This window comes from Carettochelys insculpta, chromosome 1, assembly GCF_033958435.1.
Source record: "Carettochelys insculpta isolate YL-2023 chromosome 1, ASM3395843v1, whole genome shotgun sequence".
Taxonomy (NCBI): Eukaryota; Metazoa; Chordata; order Testudines; family Carettochelyidae; genus Carettochelys; species Carettochelys insculpta.
The window spans coordinates 118,157,942-118,179,536 of NC_134137.1; the positions used below are offsets into that span (position 1 = coordinate 118,157,942).

The 21,595-nt window shown below is 37.4% G+C and overlaps 1 protein-coding gene across 8 annotated transcripts in view; it reads right to left on the reverse strand.

Moving 5' to 3' along the window:
* Positions 1-490: 490 nt before the first annotated feature.
* The window catches only part of ANKRD10 (ankyrin repeat domain 10), a 41,805-nt gene continuing 20,700 nt past the window's right edge, over positions 491-21,595 (reverse strand). For 2 of the 8 annotated variants that reach the window (XM_074990364.1, XM_074990355.1), the window contains 3 exons: positions 9,002-9,222; positions 5,478-5,573; positions 492-2,159 (listed from right to left, as the gene is read on the reverse strand). In XM_074990364.1, the coding sequence (XP_074846465.1) occupies positions 1,711-2,159; positions 5,478-5,573; positions 9,002-9,222 (766 nt within the window). In that variant the 3' untranslated portion in view covers positions 492-1,710. Of the gene's footprint in view, positions 2,160-5,443; positions 5,574-7,649; positions 7,749-9,001; positions 9,223-18,970; positions 19,136-21,595 lie in introns of those variants that run through there. The other 6 variants (XR_012645019.1, XR_012645020.1, XM_074990346.1 and 3 more) reach the window with 5 other exon arrangements.

Sequence of the window (21,595 nt, forward strand, 5' to 3'; positions counted from 1 at the left end):
AGAACATGCTACGTGTTTCCTTAAAAGCTTGTCTGGCAGACAGGAAATGCAAGTATTGAGTTATGCTTCAGTTGGGGTACATGAAACCTCATTGAAAACTGTAAAATGTGACCAAGCAACGTGTACAAAATTACTTGTAATCAGAGGAGGAAAATCCACACAACACAGTCATAACTACCAATAGCTTTGATTTGTCCAAACAAACAAACAAAAAGCATATGTAGAACCCTTTAAGAACACTGAAAAATGAAGCAAGCAAGCTTTAAGTTAATAAATGTGAAGAGTTAATTTGCCCAAACTTATAGCATGAAAAGCCATGCTGCAGGTGAGATTTAGGTCTTGACATCCTGCTCATTTGTTCCCAGAAGCTAAGTGGTTATTTTGGCCAACTATGTAATGAACACAAACTAAGATTCCACACAAATAGAGGATTAAACAGTTATGTGAGATTTGACTTTAAAATTATTAAACATTTGTTCACAATGAATGTTATCACTTCTAAATAAAACAAATCCAGATACAATATGAACATTTATTTTTTTAAAAACCAATTTGTAAAAATTCCTTTAAAAACAAACACACAAATTGATACAGTTAAAGGACTTACAGATTCTTCCTCTTTTAATATATTCCTCCCCACCACTTTTTATCAAATCACAAAAGTAGTATATTATTAATGCTTGTACAGAGTACTTGTGTGAATGTTTACTTGTGTAATTAACCTTAAATTACAATATATTTTCAGTGAATATAACCCTAAAAGTATCTTAACTGGCTAGAGATACATATTTTCAAAGCCATTGTTAAAAACAAACAAAAAAAAACAAGCAAACAAAATATATGTACAGCATATTAAGATCAGTCAATTTTCTGTTAACGAGTAGCAGTTATTTTAAATTGCATAAAAAGCAAAACCAGTACCAACATGCCTCCAAGCTGTGAGCTATGATAAAACATCAAGCACTCATTTAAGGTATAGAAACAAAATTAAACAAGAACCAACCCTGAAGCACATGTTCATTTGCAACTGAACATGGGTAATCTACTTTCCACTCCTCTAATGCAAAAACCTCCAACAAATGATGAAATTCTTATGCTACACTGAAATTAAACTTTTTTAAACTTTTGTCTTTACATTTTTAGCATTTGTCACAGAACAAAGATGAACTTCCAATTCTGTTAAAGGAGCCACACAAATGCCTTTAACAACAATACTTTTCAAACCTTGCATAGTGATAGCTGGCATTGATATTGCTACCACAGCTTAAGCAAAAAATAGAAGAAAGGAAATTTTTTACTTTAAGAGTGATGCACAAACACACACCTTATTTTCTGCACAAAATTCACTACAGTTTGATCATATTAAGAAGAAGGACAACTTTTCAAAAATGGGATAGTGTTCACTAACTTGAAAATAAAATAATAATAATAAAAAACAAACCACCAAACTAGTATAAAACCACATTTCATAGTAAAATGCAAATAATAAGCATTTTGTTGAATAAACAGCACCTACATGCCTCGCTATAAAAACATGCAACAAATTAAAACTATAGTTTAAGACTGTCAAATGAATGTTTATATAAAACACTTAAATCTAAATGTAAAAATAGTAACAGTTGCATTCTTCAGATTTAATGCTAGGTGGTTTTTTTTGTCCCTCCCAAACATTTGGTAGAAATTTCAATATGATTTTGACAAGATGTTGATTTAGGAACCATGATAAAGATACATTGTTCCTAACACAGTATTATCATATTTCTGTTCAACTTTAACAGAATTGGAATGCTCAACAACACTGTTAAGTTCAGGGATGCTTTCAGCAGTATCCCCAAAACCATGATAATGCCCATAGTGCAAAGTATCACCAAGATCTTCAACCCATGAGGGCCTGTTAGACACATAGCTACTTGGACTTCCATTCAGATGCAGTGAACCACACATATCAGTAGAAGTATTCATGACTTTTTCTGGTTCTTCATTTCCATTACTGGTATGAATTCTGTGCCTACTGGCAGGAGATATTCCATTAGGCATTAAACATTCTTCATGTCTGGCATCCATTCCACTGAAATGTGTTATGGCGGTGAAGTCCAAATGTCCACTGTTGGTACATCCATTTGTCAATGCATTCAAAACGGAGCTACTGCTATTCATATCTGCATTAAGAAATACATCTGTCACCAAAAATTGAGAATCAATGGAAATACATCAAAACGACTCCCCTGTACTCCACTTTGTTTTTTAAAACCTATTTATGGAAACTCGGGGGAAAGAAAGACAGGAAGTGCAAACCTAATTTTTATATTCCAGACCAATATAGGCAGGTAGTTTAAAAGTAACAATCTGACAGTTAATTTAAAAAAATGTAACTATTACCTAAATGAGAAATGTAAATATATGTAGCTAATCTTTCTAACATAATTGCTTATTTGTCTAAAAATCATACTAATTGACAAGTGTAGAGTCACAAAGCAGACAACATTCCAAATACTATTTTGGTAAATGGAACAAAAGTTTCTGAAGTTAAAATAGCTTTTTACACAAATTTAAAACCCACTTGAAACTAAAGAGTTTATATGCAAGAACTGAAATTTGCACGGACAACAGTTTTTGTGGTGATTAATTTAAGGTTTCCTGTCTCCTCTTTAATGAGGGATCTCAGGTAACAGTACAACTGAAGCAAGCAATATGAAAAAGCTTGTGTCAATGGGGAAGAGAATACAAAATGTTCCCTAAGGTTGCATATTGAACAAATATTTCAGTGTAACTCGTTTACTTAAGATATTAAGCAAGAAAAAGTGTTTTTCCTTAATGATAGATTTGTAACATCTGTACAATCCACATGCAAAATGCCATATAACAGCAACAGCAGAATGCACAGACGACCATAAGACTGGTAAAAAAACAGGAAATACTAAAAACATGCATGTAAAAACATTCTGGTTTAAGCAATTTCTCATTTGAATTTTAGTAATTCGTACAATAATTATCTTCTCAATAAAAACAAATTTCAGTCACGTTTCAAATATATGCTTTTGCAGTGGTACTCAAATTACTAGCATAAAAATAGATTACTGGGTCTGCCCTAAAAATACCTATGGGGGGGTACATGTGTGTATATATTTATATGGCTACTGATAAGCAGGGCAAACCTAGAGACTTTAGCTCTGAATTTTGATAGAAGTATTTAATGTTGTTTTCTAGGTCTCTCTGAACATATGTACATATATTTATGTACATATTAACACAAACCTTTGTACAGAAAAGTATGGTTTTATTTCTAGCTCATGGCATTTAAAATTTTCTCTTACTAAATTGCCAAATTTTAAAACATGGGGTCCTTGTTTGAAAGAAAGGTAATGAGTACCACTGTTTTACACTGAAGTGGAAAGTTGTGGTTCTCTAACAGTTCTCAACATAAATATAAACTGTTATACATAAGACATTGGTATTTCATATACAGTAACACACAATGCCATAAAAGTGCATGAATTCAGAGAGTGATCTGTGACACTAAGTGCAACAAATGAAGTTTCCTGCTTTATCCCTACACTACTTAAAATAATGAAAATAACTGAACTTATTATTCACAGAATCCAGCTGAAAGTCGAACTAAAAAAAAAGAGTCAACACATCGTGCCTAATGTCATGACAAAGAGGCACAATAAAAATTTGATAAGTATTTACAGTAAACTCTTTCACATCCGTCAGCCCTGGGAGAGGGAGGTTGCCAGATATTCCAATACGCTGGATATGTGGGAGGTTCCAATATGCTCTGGAAAGGTCACTGCACCACACAGGGAGCCACTCTGGGCAGCTTGCACATGGCTGTGCCGTGCAGCTTGTGCATTGCTGCACCTCGAGCCACTCTGGGTGGCTTGTGCATTGCCGTGTTGCAAACTGCTCTGGGCAGGGAACCGTGCAGGGAGCTGCTCTGCGTGGAGTGCTGCTGTGGGCAGTTCACACATGGCCGCATCATGTGGGGAGCCGCTCTGTGTGGCTCATGCATGGCCATGTTGCGTGGGGAGCTGCTCTGGGCAGTGGGTACTGGGCAGGAGAGCGTAGGACCCTCTGGCCACAAACACAGAGCACAGAACGCCTGTTAATTGAAAAGTCTGGTTGCTTGAATAATGGTTAAAACAGAGTTTACTGTATTAACTGAAAAAAGTGCAGAGTCCTGTTTCAAAAATGGTAATGTAGGCTATCTTTGTCAAATGGATTAAGTTAACAGTGGCATTTGTTAGTAAATATTCAAAAGCACATAGTGATAGTTCTAGTGGGTACAGCATTTTTATATTTGTTGAAAATAAGCATTTATAACAATACACAATGTTTATGAACTTGTTAAACTTTGGTAACTATTACTGGAGCTTTTCCTCTATTTGTAAATTAATAAAAAGGGATTTTTTGGTAATTCCTATATATTCTAACATCTATTTAATATCATTTGATGACTCTGACCTACAGGATCAAGCAGAAATATTTTTATCATAGTATGAATATTCATTCCAAAATGTATTAATGCACTACAATAGTAACTCCTCCCTTTAACTAGCATGTGTATGGGAAAGCTAACAATACAATTTTTCTTAAGACAGAGTAATTCTACATACACTCATGGGTTATTAAAAAGCATCCTGATCAAACAGCCCCTGAAAAAATTCAAGAACTAATATGCTACTACTAAAAAGTGGCTGTTTTCATGATGACTGATTCAAAATCCAGTGATTTCCATGACTGTTCCAAATGGCAATTAAATGAAAATCCCATGGAATCAAGTCTTTTATCCAAAAAAGATCTAAAGGCAACTGCTGTTCACAACATGATTTCTACAGTCGTATTGCTGTGTTTGAACAAATGTTGAACACAGTCGTTAAGTCTGAAGTATTATTTTTAGCATTCGTTGAGCTAGTTTGAAACCAGCCAAGAAGTACCACACACACTGTTTCAAGATCTGCATAAACCCATTGGATATACTTTTCCTTGTATACACTGGCAATTAAGTCTATTTGGTACCAATAAAACCAATAATTTAAAATACCTCTGAAATTTTCCTTTAAGCTGCAAACATAGTAATTAAAAACAAGGCACATGAAATGTAAGCCTTTAATTAAAGTGAAACAGCCAAAGATAATCTAAATAAAATTTGACTATCAATAAGCTTTCCCTTTTACTCTTGTAGTGTGTTCTATAAAACAGCTCATCTTTGTTATCTACTAAAAGCTCAAATATAATAGCTATTACAGTAATACAATAATTTTCAAGACTCTGGACAATAGTGTGCAAAAATAAAAATATTTTATATTTAAATTAGAAATAAAATGCATATTGATTCTTGCAACGACAGGGAGTTTGCATTGCAGAAACTGTGTAAATTTCAATCTCTTTTGGTCCAACAGAACCACTCTCCTGTTGTTTGGTGTCTTCAACCATTTGAATGTTGTTGTAGTTAACAGGAAACTGTCCACTCCCACCTGATACAACAGCAAACTCTTTATCAATGTGCATATTCTCAGCATCATCTTCATTTCCTCCATTCATCATTGGTATTAATCCATCAAAGCTATGAGCTGGTTTGAAAAAAAAAAAAAAAAAGATTTAGTTTTCAGAGCACATTTAAAAACTCACAGCCAAGCCAATAAACTGAAGGGTAAATATTTTCATTATTAAAAGGAAAAAAAATCTGCTATATACAAAGATTAATTGCATGTTCATAAAATAAGAATTCTGAAGGGGGCCTGCAGATTTGGGATTAGAAGCGATTAACTAGGAAAATGAAGGGTTTGGCAGGGAGCAGTGCTTGGCAGCTCCGATGGCCTCTTCAGTTCATGTCTTATATTTTTAAAGCTCATGCTTCAGGACTTCAGATGGGTACCCACAGGGGTCAAGAAGGAATTCTCACCCTTGCCCCATGTAGTCTGTGGTGTCTGTTTTTGTTTTTGTCACCTTTCTTGGAAGGCAATCAAAGATGGCCACAGATGAAGATCAGAACCATGTGTAGATCTGGCAAGGAATTTTCCTCTAGGTCAGAGTGGTGGTACCTTTTTTGGGGGGTGGGGATGGAGGAGAATCTTCTGTATCATGGAGTGTAGGTCACTTGCCAGGATTGTCTCATTTAATCAACTCCCTGCCATTGCAGAGGCCTCAGACACTGATATACTTCAGTTCCTCCAGCTTTCTGTCAGAGTCCGTGCACTGTAATACTTTGGTATATTTTTTATTGTTGGTTTGCATATTGGCACTGTTTTATTGCCTGTAATATGCAGATTAGACTAGGTTATTTAGCTCCTAGCTCTAAATTTTGGTTAAGGTTGAACACAGACTAGAGTTCCCATCACATCCAAGTATGTCAGACTGATCTTTCTGAAGTGAACAGAAGAGAAATAGTTGACACTTCCAGTTCCCATCGTTAGGCTTCAGCTAGCACAATGATGCCAAAGAGAGCAATTCACACTTCTCTGATCCTGATCTAGAAATGTTTTCTGAGATTATATTTGGTGCAGATTCTGAATGCTGTTTTTGGAACCATAAAGATTGTGGTTGGTTACTGACATGTTCCTTCCAGCTGCCATGTCCACACCAGTTTTCTTCAGCCAGGCTTTCAGTATGTCTTTGTAGCGTTTCCTCTGACCATTGTAGGATCTCTGATCATGGGTGAACTGAAGAGTAGAGGACTTGTTTTGGGAGGTGTCAGACAGCTGTACATTAAAGGAAGCACTTATGCATGGGATCCTGTGTTAGATCTCACTGTTGCTTTTTACATTTTGAAAAGTTAGCTACTGGAAAGCAGAAGTGCCCAACTGTCTCCAAAGTTTGTCTACAAATGGTGATTTGTGATGGATTATGTGCAAGGTTGATGGGGTACTTTAGTCTTTTCAATAGTGAGAGAGGGTCATAGGCTTTGGTAAGGCTGTGCAAAAAATAAATCTAGTGTGAACTAAATGTCATCTCACGGTGTGAAAGGACTGCAGTCATCAGTGTACCGAAGATCAGTACCTGGATGCCCTGAGGACTTTAGACTGAGCACAGATGTCAAGATTAAAAAGCTATTCATACATTTTGTATTGAGTATCAACTCCACTGGGGAGGTGGTCTTTAACGAGAACTAAAATGACTTCTAAACAGATGGAGAACATGGTTGGGGCAATAAACACATCCTTGCTAAATCCCAATTTTGATAATGAAAGGGTCTGTCTCCAGGCTATTACAGAGAATGGTGGCAGTCATCTGATCATGAAGATGATTTAGGACTCTTGTAAATTTTGGAGGGCAGCAAAGCTCAGCCAGCATCTTCCACAAGGCTTCACCTGTGGAAAACCTTGTCTACCATACAGTTTATTATTAAATTAATTATGAAAGGGTTTTTTTTTTGTTTTTGTTTTGGGGGGGTGGGGGAAGGGTACCTGTAGGGAAGGGAAAATGTGTCTAACTACAGTATGTAATAGACAAAAAAAAAAGGGGGGGGGGCAGGAGGATTGCTGGTTAGGCACACAATTCCTAGAGAAGGCAGCCAACCTTAAATTAACCAAGAATTAAGCAATGGCAAACAGGTGAAAAACAAACAAATGACATTTATAGTCTGACTTATGAATCAGACACAGTATTACAGCTAAGGCCTCATTTGCCAAGCAGGACTGGATAATTACCTCCCATGTTGCAAGTAAAAAAAGTGAGACAAATGTCCTGTGCTATTCAGTACTCCAGCTGAGGTCTCACCAGTGTCATGTCCAATTCTAGGTGCCAAACTTCAGGAAAAAGATATAGACAAACTGAAGACAGCCCAGATGAAAGCAACAAACGATAAAAGGTTTAGAAAACTTGACCCACGAGAAAAAGGTTACAATATGAGGTATCTGTGTTCACTCTCATTTTCATGGATGGAATAAATCTTCCATGCACTGAGGCACATACAGATGTGCGCCACTAACAGAAAAACATGCTGCCAACAGTGGGCACTCTGTAAATCACTGGGGCAGCACCCAAATCTCTCCTGGGTAGCCTCACAAATGCTCCGCTTACAGGGATACTGCAAGACATGTTTAGTTTTGAGAAAAAAAGGACTGAATTGAGCAGGGGGGGAAAAGAGAGAACCTAAAAAGAGTGTTCAAATATGTTAATGTCTGTTCTAGAAGACAGTGATCAGTTGTTTTCCACGTCAATTTGGGTAGGATCCGTTGTAACGGGCTTAATCTATTGTGAGGGAAATTTAAATTAGCATTAGAAGAAAAACAAAACAAACAAACAAAAAACCCCACAACTACATCCCCCCAACCCCTAATTCCAAAGTTAGTTAAACATTGGAACAGACTTTCCAGGGAGGCTGAGGAATCCACATAATTAAATCGTTTTTAGAACAAGTTAGACAAACATCTGGTAGGGATGGTCTATATTTACTTGACTCTGCATCAGCATGGAGATCTGGACCTGGTATCTTCTCCAAGTAGCCCTACATTTCTGTGAGTATATGATCTTTGTGACTACTAGAAATAAGGCAAAAGATGCTTCTGTCTCTTTCTGAATCAACAGCTGAGTCACAAGAGAGTGCACATATTCCCTCCAAGTTATTTTCTATCTAAATGGCTTGGGACTTGCAGAAATGAGGCATGGACTCACTAAGGCTGTGCTTACAACACAAAAATAACACTGAAGTTGCTTACTCCACTATTCCACTGCTCCATTCTTGGGAATGGAATAAGGACTTCGAATTTGGGCTCCCCACTTTAAGTTAACTTAGAAGTAAGGGAAAATGCGTGTAGACTCTCTGGTGCCTACTTCGAAGTAGTGCGTAACTTCAAAGTTAACTTCAAAGTTATTTCCTAGCATAGACACACCCTAAGCGTAGGAACCTACAAAAAAAATTCTCTAAGGAGACTACCAGCCTAGTTTTCACCACTATTTTAGTCATATCTGATTCACTTAAAATAAACTTTCCAGCCCAGAGTACATTTTAAATCAGTCAGTGATATTGCCCCTCCCACTTTTATATCCAAAGTCTCACCTTCTGTTCTAGCTTTCTTTACTCCAGCAGACTCCACATCTTCAAAGGATCTTTTTCGACTTGTCCCACCACTAAGTATACTGGGACCTCCATTTAAGGTGCCATTTCTAAAGAAATGGTTCAGGTGACAATTCTGGACATTCAAGAGAAACTGGGCACACTCTTGGAAGCCCTGGGTATGTGCAAGATCTGCTGCTGTCAGTCCACTGGCATTTCTCAAGCTGCACAATATAAAGAAACTGAATTACACTCATTCATCAATCCACCTTGACTCCTGCTGCTGCTCTTACTGACTAACTATCTGCAGGTGATGAGAGAGAAAGAGCAAACTTAGCAAATTTCCATTAAGGAATTATTTATTGATCTTAGTTATAACACTAACTTAGCTCTTTGCACATATCTGGCTTCTAAACAAATTTTGGGAGACAATATACTTTTCAATAAAATCAACACTATGTGCCTTTAAAAAGTATCTTCCTATTTAAATATCTCAAAATGAGTAACCACTAAATTATGGTCTGAAGCATCTGACCTTTATACGAACTTCAGACTCTAAATCTTGAATTCTATTATATTCTGCAGTGTATTTTGACAATCTATTTCTTTATCTTGAGTAAAAACCACCCTCAAAACAAACTTAATATGACTTAGCAATAGTCCATGGCATTCTTGCATCTAAGACAACAATAATTAACATCACTAGTCTTCCTAACAACATATAATGTATGCTTAGTTACGTTTGCCTTTTCTTCCCCCCTTGATTCTGATTTCAAAGTGTGTGACACTATAAATGGTCAGGACTCAATCTGTTATTTCATTCCAGACTACCAGTGGTCCAAGATGGAACACTGAATTTTCAATTTTCTAATTTAGCAAGATTCCTAAGTAAATAAAGCCATAGAAACTGTCAAATAGTTATAGATGCACATTTCAATTTGAATGAGAGTTTCTCCTTTGTCCTTCCCCCACTAACATGCACTTACATCAATATCCTCTGACAATAATAAGCCTGTCTTTAGCAATATGAAAATTAAAGCATAATAAGAAAATGCTGTAAGAAATGTATAGACTAGGAGAATTGGAAGCAGCAGAATTAGAAGAATAGAACATGAGGATAATCTTTCCTAACTAGATACACCAGAAAACAAACTGCCAGCTAGAAAATCAGGTCTTTAAGGTCTTAGATTAAGGCCAGGTCTACACTAGACATTGAAGTCGATTGCAGATGCACAATTCTAGCTACAGCAATTGCATAGCTAAAATTGACTTATCTACAATCAATTTACCTGGCCATCCTCACAGAGGGAGGTTGACAGAAGAAACTTGCGATATGGAGGCATACAGGGGTCAACTACCGACCCCAAATAGTTTGATTTTGCACATCCCTATCAGGCATGCAAAAAATCAAACCCCCGAAGATCAACTCTGACTGGATTCATAATGTAGACATACTAGTGGTCTGGGCAAGCAGTTTATTCTAAAAGTTTCTGAAAATAAGTAGGTGGACCAACAGAGGGATAATTTAAGAGATTAACACAGCCAATCCATTGAACTGGCTCCTTTACTGAAATTCCCCTGAAATATAATAAACTGCTCTTACTAATAAAATGAAAATGAAGAAACTGAGCAAGTTATAGACAATCAATTACAATAATACCACATTTAGATAAAATCATGTCCTTTTTGCTTTAGTCAGAACTACTGTTTCACTCTCAGCAAGCAAGGTGTAGGAATAATTTAGTAAGGCCTGTGAAAGATAGCTGAGTAGGCCTAGAACGAAACCTTAAACTTTGACACTAACTGAACTAGGAATTTGAAAGACTGTGGATTAATATAACTTCCTAGAAAACTGTGGTTTGCTCGCTACACAGATTAGAAAGGAGGTAAAAAAATCTTTACAGGCAGAACTATCATTATATCAAGAACAATTCCTTAACAGAAGAATATAGCTAAGCTTAATTTTTTAAATGGCGCACATGGGTCACTTTTTTTTGGATCTCCACAACCAGAAGCACAACTGACTTAAGGAAATCAAGAAAGGTGCCTTCTTTACCAGAATATTCAAACAAAGCCCGTAGTAGATGGTTTGTACTAGCTTACACATGCAGCAGATATTATTTACACAGGTGCTACAGAAAGTCCAACATTAGAGATGCTTCAAATGATGCAAATTTCAGGAACATATCCTTTGTTGAATGAAGAAAATAAACAGATCAAGTGTGGGCCATTATGCCTTCATTTAAGAGAGGAAAGGAGAGGCATGTATGCAAAGTATTAGATATATGACAGATTGGTAAATTTACCAGAGTTTCATCTTTCATTTAAAAAACCTCTAGCTGTTATGTTCGTGAAGAAAACCTTCTAACATAAAGCAAAGGCAGCAAATGCAAAGACACCTGCATGGGTTTGCACAAAACCCTCAAACCACAGCGGTGAGATGCTGATTGCTCCCCTCATTTCAATGAATAACTGGTATAACAATGATGAACGATGTTGACATTTAAAATATCATTGAACTATTTCAGTGCTGTAAGCAGGTGGCATGTGTAAATTAAGATGCCTAGACCTTTAACACAAAAGATTGAAAATGAGCACAACTAATTCATTTTCCTGAAACGTGTTAAATTTTAACTTACTAATTCCCAAGCTGTTTAAATTAATAGAGAAGAGATGAAAGACAACAGAACTAGTTAGGCTTGGTTTTATTTTAAAAGAATGGTTTCTCACTAACTTGAAGGTCCAACCAATTTGCCTTCTATGAAAGAGTTATCAGACTACTAGTAGTATTGCAGTAGCATTTTGGAGTCCTGATGTGCAAGGTACTGCACAAAAATACATTACAAAAACCATGGTAGGTGCACAAAAGAGTTCATAAATGCAACTTGCATAAAAAGGCTAAAAAAAAAACTTAAAGCAAACAGGAACTCCTTACTTTAGGAGGATAGTAATGGCGGGGGGAGAAGAGGAGGAGAAACTGGAACTAAGGGGAATCCCAAGAATCAAAACCAGGCAATCAAAGAATAAGAAAAATAAGAAATAAGAATAAGAAAAATCTAGTAAAAATAAACATGAACAGGCCTGCCAATTTAGTGTCTAAGACCAGACCCATTCTAGAAGGGAAATTTGTTGACAAGAGCACAAAAGTGATAAAGAGGCCACTATACTATGAAATCCTAATGATGGAAAGGCTGCAGATACTCAATTAGCAATCTGCATGGAAGAGACAGGAAAGAACTATAAGGATTACATAGATATAGGATTTTGATAAACATCTCACACACACACACCCCCTTACAGATGAGATATTAGCTTTCATCAAGCAAGCAAGAAGTTTTCTGAATTAGTAAATGTGGCTGGGAAATGGAAGGCAAACCAAGACTGCAGAATGTGACTGCATGTTAGTCTTCATTGAAAAACAGAAAACAGTTACAATGTTTCCAGCTAGAATACCTACAGGAGGCTAGTTGTAAGAAATACAAGGGAGACTATTTCTAATGTAAGTGAAGATTCTTGGCCATGATGTAATCAGAAGTGCTCAGGTAACTGATGAAAAAAGTACATCACACTCATAACTGCTTAAAAAAGTAGTGAGTCTTTGTAAACAACTAGGATTCCAATAAGGCCTTAACTGATCAAACCATGAAAGGCAAAGAAATGTAGGTATATACACCAATCTAACAGCAACAGGGAAGGGAGTTCTCTCAGATTTCAGGTTTGTCTTAACCTATTATGACAAATTTTTAGAACACCACAGAACACACTAAAACCAAATTTTAGACATGGTTTTACGAACCCTGACAGGCCTGAATCTTGGGCTCTGACATCTCTTCCAAAGAGCCCAAAGATATTAGTTAAAGATAGCAGCTAGATAGCATCTGTATAATCACTAGCGGCAGATGGGACTGCCGTACCTGTAATTTTGCAACACACATTACGGAACCTTGTCTGACAAATTTCACAAAAGGCTGTAGAGGATGAACTAAATTTCGAGAACATATCCAAAATACAAGGCCCAGTAATCATGTTGGACAACTGCTGGAAGAATAATACAGAAAAACACAATAACCAGTAAATTTTTGGACTATACAGAGGATAACTTCTTGTTTTAGGAGATGAAGCAACCAAGTGGGGGGGACAGCCCTTTAGAACTAATTCAGATTAACAGGATGGAATTAGTTACAAAATCTGAAGTTGGAAGGTGGTTTGGGCAAAAGTGACCATAACATGAGAGAGCTGACAATTCTAAGGAAGGAGTGGCAGCAGTACAATAAGAGCATTTAAAAAAAAAAAAAAGACTAAAATTCAGAGAACTGTTTGTCTTCCTGTGGGATCTAGCCTATCTAATGGGTGGTGCGGGGCAGTGGAGAGTTAGCGAACTAGCGGTTTCTCAGGGCAGAAATTCAACCTAAGATATGCAACACCAGCTATGAGAACTGCATAGCTGGAGTCGATACATCTTAAGTCGAACTTCCAGTGCAGTCCCACTGTAGGAATGACAGTGAGGGGCACTACAGTTCAAAGAGGTGCCCCTCAGGGTTTGATTTAGTGCATACCAACTAGGCAAGCTAAATCAAACCCTGGAAAAATCAATCACCAGAGCATGAAACTTCAGATAAGTACAGATGTGCCCGTAGGGACAATATTAGAAGCACAAAGGCAAACTATACTGCTGTGTGGAAAATAAGAATAAGAACCCAGTATGGCTCCAATCAGGAGCTCTGAATGACCTAGGGGTTGGGGGTAATTAAAAGAATCCTCTGAAAAGAGGGAAGACAGACAAATTGCTAAGGAGAAGTAAAGAAGAATAGTAAGCATGTGTGTGAACAACCTGAAAGGCACGAAAGAAGTTACATCTAGCAAGGGACATACAAGTCAGTAAGAGGAGGTTCTATACATATATTTGGAGCAAGAGAGAAAAAAGTAAAAGTGTAAATCCATTATTTGATGAGGGAAAAAGAGCTAACAGATGAAATCAAGAAATTTGAGGTCTGTTTTGCTTCAGTCATTGCTAAAAAAAAATTTAATGGTGACCGGACACTCAATACTATTAATATGAGCAACAAGAGGGAAGGAATGTAAGCCAAAACAGACATCTGAGAGCTCATGAACGACACGCAAGTCAGAACCCAAGCCACTGGAAGGACAAACATAGCACCTCTCCTTAAAAATATGTAAATGAGGAGGACCTGAGAAATTCTAGATCTGTCAGCTTAACTTTAATGCCTGAAGCATCCACTTTTAAGGGTAAGTAATAGCCAGCATGAATTTGTCAAGAAGAAATCATGATAAACTAACCCAATTTCATTTTGGAAAAGGCGACTGGCCTAGAGGATGGGGGTGAAACTACAGATGTGATACCTTGGTTTTAATATGGTTTTTGACACAATCTCACATGACGGGCTCATGAACGAGAGAAACGTGGCCTAGATGAAATTACTATAAAGTGGGTGAACAACTGGCTGAAAGAACATATTCTAAGTACTTATCAATCATTTGCTTTCAGACTGGGAAAATGTACCTAATAACATCTATCCTGGGTTCAGTACTATTTGTTATCTTCATTAATGACTTTGAGAGTGGAATGAAGAATATGTTTATGAAATCTGAAGATGGATGGTTTGCAAGCACTGCAAAGGCCAAGATTAAAAATTCAAAACAACCTTGAGGATCTGGATAGGATAGGCTAAGTAAGTTAGGCATGTTTAGCTTGGACTAAGGAACATTTTTATAAGCTTTTCCTTCAGTCTTCAAATATACTAGAGGCCCTGTTGCCACTCCACTTGCAAGTGGAAGTTGGGTTGGAAGAAAATTCTAGACAGAAACTTATAATACACATCTGAAGTGTATGGGCTGGGTCCAGCTTGGTATATGTGTGGGGGTAAGGGGGGGTTCCACTGAAGGGCTGGACTGAGCCCCAGGCTGGCTGAGGGTGGAGGGGGTCTGGGTCTGGCATAGTGTGGGAAGGTGTACCCCCTCCGTTGGGAGGCTAGGGCAGGCCCCATACAGGCCAGGGGAGGGGCAGGGGCTGGCACAGTGCTGGGAAGTGTGGGTGAAAGGAGGACATGGTAGAACCTTGCCCAGACAGATGGATGGACACAGCAAAAATTATATGTATGACTCAGGACTGTTCTAAAGAAAAGAGTGATCGTTATCTATGTGCATGGAAGACAGAAAACATATGAAATGGGCTTAATCTCGACAAAACAGAGATTCAGGTTTGATTTGAGGTGTCCAACCAGTTCCAAAGCAGTAGCCACTCTAGTGCTGCTACAACGAACTAGCCACATTATTCTGAAAATGTACTTTTTTGTTCAAGATAACTAATCACCCTTATCCGGCCAAACAATCATATGCAGATAATAGGAAAAACTTTTTTAAATACAGGGATAGTTATGTAATGGATTAGGCTGCCAAGGGAGGTTATTAAGGGATGGTTCAGGCTAACCTGGCCCTTCCTCAGAGTCGGGGGCTTGACTAAGTCTATATCTATGCTAGGCAATACAGTCAATTTCAGATACTCAATTCTAGCTACGCCATTTGCGTAACTAGAATCAATGTATCAGAATCCACCTTCTTCCCTAGTGTAGTCTGACACTTGGTAATCTCACACTGATGTCCCTTACTCCATGCGATTGTGCTTGGCCATCAAACCCTGTACTCCGCACTGAGAGGTTGATTTTGCCGCATCTTCACCACACAAAATTAAACTCCAGAAGATCAATCGCAGCAGAGTGATCTTCCCGTAATTATAGATGTGCCCTGGATGCCCTATCAAGATCCTTTCCAAACCTGTTTTCTGAGTCAATGAATTTGGGCTTGCAGAAAGACATACTTTCCCATCAGGGCTGGAGGGGCTGCATCAAGGAAGTCATTTTGAGGCACTTGAAGGAGGGGAAAGTGATTAGTTTCTACGATGAGATAACTGGCTCTGTGGATAGGGGAAAATCAGTGGATGTGATTTATCTTGACTTTAGCAAAGCTTTTGATATGGTTTCCCACAATATTCTTATCAGCAAGTTAAAGGAATGTGGATTGGATAAATGGACAGTAAGATGGATAGAAAGCTGACTAGAAGGTCAGGCCCAGTGGGTAGTGATCAACGGCTCGACAGTGGGATGGAGGTCGATTTCTAGTGGCGTGCCCCAAGGTTCAGTTCTGGGTCCTGTTCTGTTCAACATATTTATCAATGACCTGTATGAGGGGTGGGATTCCATCCTCAGCAAGTTTGCGAACGACACTAAGCTAAGGGAAGAGGTAGATATGCTGAAGGGTAGGGATAGAGTCCAGAGTGACTTCGACAAATTGGAACGCTGGACTGCAAGAAATCTGATGAGGTTCAATAAGGTCAAGTGCAGAGTCCTGCACTTGGGCCGGAAGAATCCCAACCATTGTTACAAGCTGGGGTCCGACCGGCTCAGTAGTAATTCTGCAGAAAAGAACCTGGGAGTTGTAGTGGACGAGAAGCTGGACATGAGTGAACAGTGTGCCACTGTAGCCAAGAAGGCTAATGGCATATTAGGTTGCATCAAGAGAAGCATTGCCAGTAGATCCAGAGAAGTGATTATTACTCTTTATTCAGCTTTGGTGAAGCTGCATCTGGAGTACTGTGTCCAGTTCTGGGCCCCCATTTATAGGAAAGATGTGGATACACTGGAGAGGACCCAGTGGAGGGCAAGCAAAATAATCAGGGGGCTGGAGCATATGGCCTATGAAGAAAGTTTGAGGGAATTGGGACTGTTTAGTCTGCAGAAGACTGAGGGGGCACTTGATAACAGCCGTCATCTTACTGAAGGGAGGTTGCAAAGAGGCTGGAGAGAGGCTGTTCACAGTGGTCACGGATGGCAGAACACAGAAAAATGGTCTCAAGTTGCGGTTGGGATGGTCCAGGTCGAACATTAGGAAAAACTTTTTCACCAGGAGGGTGGTGAAGCATTGGAATGGTCTACCCAGGGAAGGAGTGGAATCTCCATCCCTGGAGGCGTTTATGTCTTGCCTCAACAAAGCCCTGGTTGGGCTGATCTGATGGGTTTGGTCCTGCCTAGGGCACGGGGCTGGACTTGATGGCTTTTTTAGGTCTCTTCTAGCTCTATTGTTCTATGATTCTAAGTGGTAATACGCGGAGAAAAGAAAGCAAACAAAGAATGGGATTAATTTAGCCTTGAAAAAATTACTGTAAGCTAACCAGGTCAGTCACAAGTTACATTCCTCAAACTTTTACCGCTTTATGTCTGATCAAAAATGAAAGCTTAGCTACAAAGGGCAGGTCTAATGACATGAACATTTGAATTCCTTTTTGGCCCATCTAACCTCCTGATAGAAGTATAGAACTGAACTGGCAAACACAACTAGGAACTTTTAGTTAACTTTAGATGGAGTCAAGTGTGTAAGATATTACTATTGATCAGAAGGTCAATTCACTCCGCATTTAGAGAACAGCAATGTCTGGCAGCAATTTAAAAAGCAACTCATCTGTCTGCAGGAATTAATGTGCGACAGTTAGGTTCTTTCTTGTGGATATGTGTCTCAAATATGACATTGGGGGACAAAACACTTTACTGCAAGATTATTGAATTAATATAAAGACATATTTTGCTTTGAGAGTAAGGATGAATACAGTGGAGAGAAATCTCAAAGAGGATACACAATATGGAGAAACAAAATAAGGAATTAATGTCCATATGCAGAAAATTGGATGACTGAAATTTTTACATTTCTTGAGATATTTGGCAACATATACGAATTTTATACACACGCTGTGCATGCTTTTGAATTTAAATGCTTAAATCTTCCAACTTGAGAAATACATTTATTTGTATACTTTCTCTTGAAGAGCAATGGACTCCTTCACTTTCACCAGATCATTTTGCTTCATGGAACAAGAGAGGTCTAGAAATTGTACCTTCAGAACTACAAATACACTTGGTATGAAAGAGGTATGTGGTTTTCACTCATTTGTTCTCATTTTCCATTTTCTTCTTTAAGCAATGTCACCTTGGCAACCATGCTAGATCCACAATTCTTTTGAGATCTATGCCAATATAAGTCAACTATTAAAAGGACAATGATGTAGCATACAACCTAGAATAAACGTATCACTTCTGCAATGCTCTAGGATCATCCTGATAAATGGGAATTTGATCAGGTCATTAAAGTCAATAAAAAAAAATCCTCATTAACCAAATAGGTCCTGAATGTGGAAGCCAGAGGTCAGATTCCAACCAAGGAATCTTAAGGTAGAAGATTTTCCTTAAAAATTATATTTTCTCAGAACAATCCATCTTATACAAATGACTAGACTATATGCTTTGAAAATTACTTCCTTATAGAGCAACAGTTTAAAAGTTGGAGCACAAAAGAGATATTCTTGAAGTTAATAATTTTAGGCTAATGGCCATTCTTGTACATATTACAAAGGAAACACTTAATACAATTTATAAAACGTATTCCTAAGATCTGTGGGAAGGACTGATACTGGAAAAGCACTTCAGTTTTTGAAGAGCTTCATACTCAACTGAATTTACTAAAAAGAAAGCTGGGATCAAATTTCCTGCAACTGATCAGATTTTTGTTGTGTCAGGGGAAAGAGTGAGTTTAATCATTATGAGTAGTCTTAAAAGATACACCTCAAGGAATCTTCCAGTTATAATGTCACATACTTTGAAAAACAGAGCAAGTGTTTGCTACAAAAAAAATCCAATTTGATATATATAAAATTCCCTGAAACTATAATTTTAAAGAGTGATTATCACATCACCTATTGTTTGTTAACGTCATGTGACAATCTAGGAAAATAAACCACAGTTTTCGTATATCAATGTAATATTTCTATTAAAAATACTGATCTCAACTTATTGTTAGTTTACAAATAAAGTAAATATTGTAAATTAGGGTAAGCAAAAGCATGCAAATCTATAGATTCTATATCTGAATTCCTAGATTAGCATTAAAACCAATCACCGCAACAAATACCTCAACAGTATGCCTTGTGTGCAGAAAGGAAGCGATACTGAACATTCAATGCCACAACTGTAAGGTTTTCGGAGAAGCACCTGTGGCAGTTTCAGCAGTTTCTATATGGAATGCTCCCCCTTTCTAGGATTACTTGAAAAAATCAAGTCAATTCGAATTACGTAGCTGTAAAACATTGACATGTGTAGTTTTTACAGTTTCAGAATCTTCTGTTTGATTTAAAACGGGCAACGGTGCATAAACAGGAAACTTATATCATAAGGGATCACATATTTGCAGGCAACATTAAGATTAAAAGTTACATTAACATACATATAGTGCTGTAGCACGTTAGTCATTGTGTTTAAGCCATCACCACGTGACCACCTTAACAACAAGACACAGAGCCTTTCTGGCTTTTAAACATTACTACCTACATCCTGAAGCCAATTTAACTATCAAGTTCTTTTGATGAAATTTAACTAGTATGGGCTAATAACTACTGGTCAACTCATGGCTTCAGTTACTTTAAATTTCAATATGCTGTATTGCAAACAAATTAGTATTATGCTTATAAAAATGTTAGCAGAGACAAGAATTAAAAAAGAATCAAAACACTAAATATGCCCACAGTGAGAAAAATATTTTTTCTACAGACATCAGTATACTAGTCTAAAGATTCTAGAACAAAATGTTCAAAATACTAAACTTTGAATGTTTTTAACCCTTTGGTGTCCAAGTACAAACACTGCACAAAATGTTATATGCATATTTGTTAGATAGTCATAGTAAAAAAGGAAAAATACTCTCAACTAACTGCATTTCAGATTTGCTGGAGAAGTTGCAAAATATTTTGGTAAAAATACATTCTGAGTTTCTATCCCTAGACATGAAAAGTTGGTGCCAAGTTTTCATTTCACATCCAGTGTTGTGATATAATGAAGGTTGAAATTTACTGAAAATTATTTTAATACTTTTAAAATCATTAGCCAGATTCTTAATCTTTTCTTACATCCTCACACAGACTGTTAGGAGGAGTGGAGTGCCATTCCACTAATGCAATTCTCATGCACTAAATTTATGTCAGGGTCTTGGTAGCTTGGGAACCACAGAGCTGTAACAAGCAGAAGTAATTGGCAGATTTTCTACATAAGCTGTTTTACACAATAAATGCTATTCAAAGACAAGATAAAAGAGATAACAATAGTTTTCAAAGTGGTCATCTGTTCAACTAAGCAACGCACCATCACAGAAAAAATGTTCTCCACTTAAAACAAACAAAAGAATCATAAAGATGTCCAAAATCATGGGCAGCACTACTTAACAACAAAACATTTACAGAATCACCATAGTACTTTGCCAAACTGACCCCACAGGAACACTCACAGGCAGGAGAATACTAGAAGCTATAGAATAAAAGAGAAACCAAGGTTCCAAACAGAGTATCAATTTGATACAAATTCAGCTGATGAAACAACACCATTTCTGCTATGTCAAATACATGTACCAAGTCAAACTGGATGGTCTACGCTAGCAAGTCAGAAGAGAATAGTAAGTAGAGATAGATTAGGAATTCAAGTTAGACATTTTCATAATGCAAGTATTAAGGTAGCATCAAAGCAGAAACTGCACGGAGTGTATGTTTGTGTCTTTCAAAAGACAAGAAAATTGCACATTTAACTTTCAAATTCACTCAGGAAAGACCACCAGCAAAACAGTTAAAAAAATAAAACCCAAGAGAAAACACAAACTTGAGAGATTTAGTAGTAAAAATGCTGTTGCAGAAGGACTTCCACAAAGGAATAGCTATGAGCGGTTTTCAACAATCACCTCCAAGCTGCTCACCCATATAAAGAGAGATGGCCAATGGCAATATATAGACAGACAATTAAAGCAAGAAAATTTCTTAGAGAGTTTGAATCATGTGCCGTGGAACTCCCTTGAATGATAATCTATATGAAAACAAGTTATACCCGAGGGAAGTAGTTAATATAAAAACTGAGGACATGATAGACGTGAAGGTCAACCTAGAGAAACATTTTATTTTTTTGGCAAATTTAAATGAAGAGATATACAACAGAAAACTGGATAGAGAGCAATTAATTACAGATAAATGGACCAGTTTCCAGTAGTGGCAGAAAGATTTTTAGATTCGGAGAGCACTCTGGATTACCTTCCACAACAAGATGAGTAGATGTAATCATGTACAGTAAAGCAGACAAAAACCCTCTGGGTTCAAAATTAGAAAGGCTTTTGAGCAAGAACACATGACAAACTCAAAGTACTCTCCAACCCCCAAGTTCTGCCACAAACTACCAACATAATTCAGGGCATCAAAAAAGGAACTAAAGCAATGGTTCTCAGTTAGGAGCCTGTGAAGCACTTCTATGCAGTGGACAGATATGTTACCGTTGGAAATAAAGCATCTCTCAAGGCTTTCATGCAAGAGATGCTTCCTGCCAACTTTAGTGAGGTCCCAAGACAAAAAGTTTTTCAGAGCTTCTTTTGACCAATTAAACTTAAAATGTCTGAGTTTGTGCGACTGCTTCATGTTTTCCTTTGACAGCTATTTCTCTGGAGTAAGTCCTGTCATTATCAAATGTGTTGAGAACAACAAAATTAGAACTGCAGACAAAAAATATGACA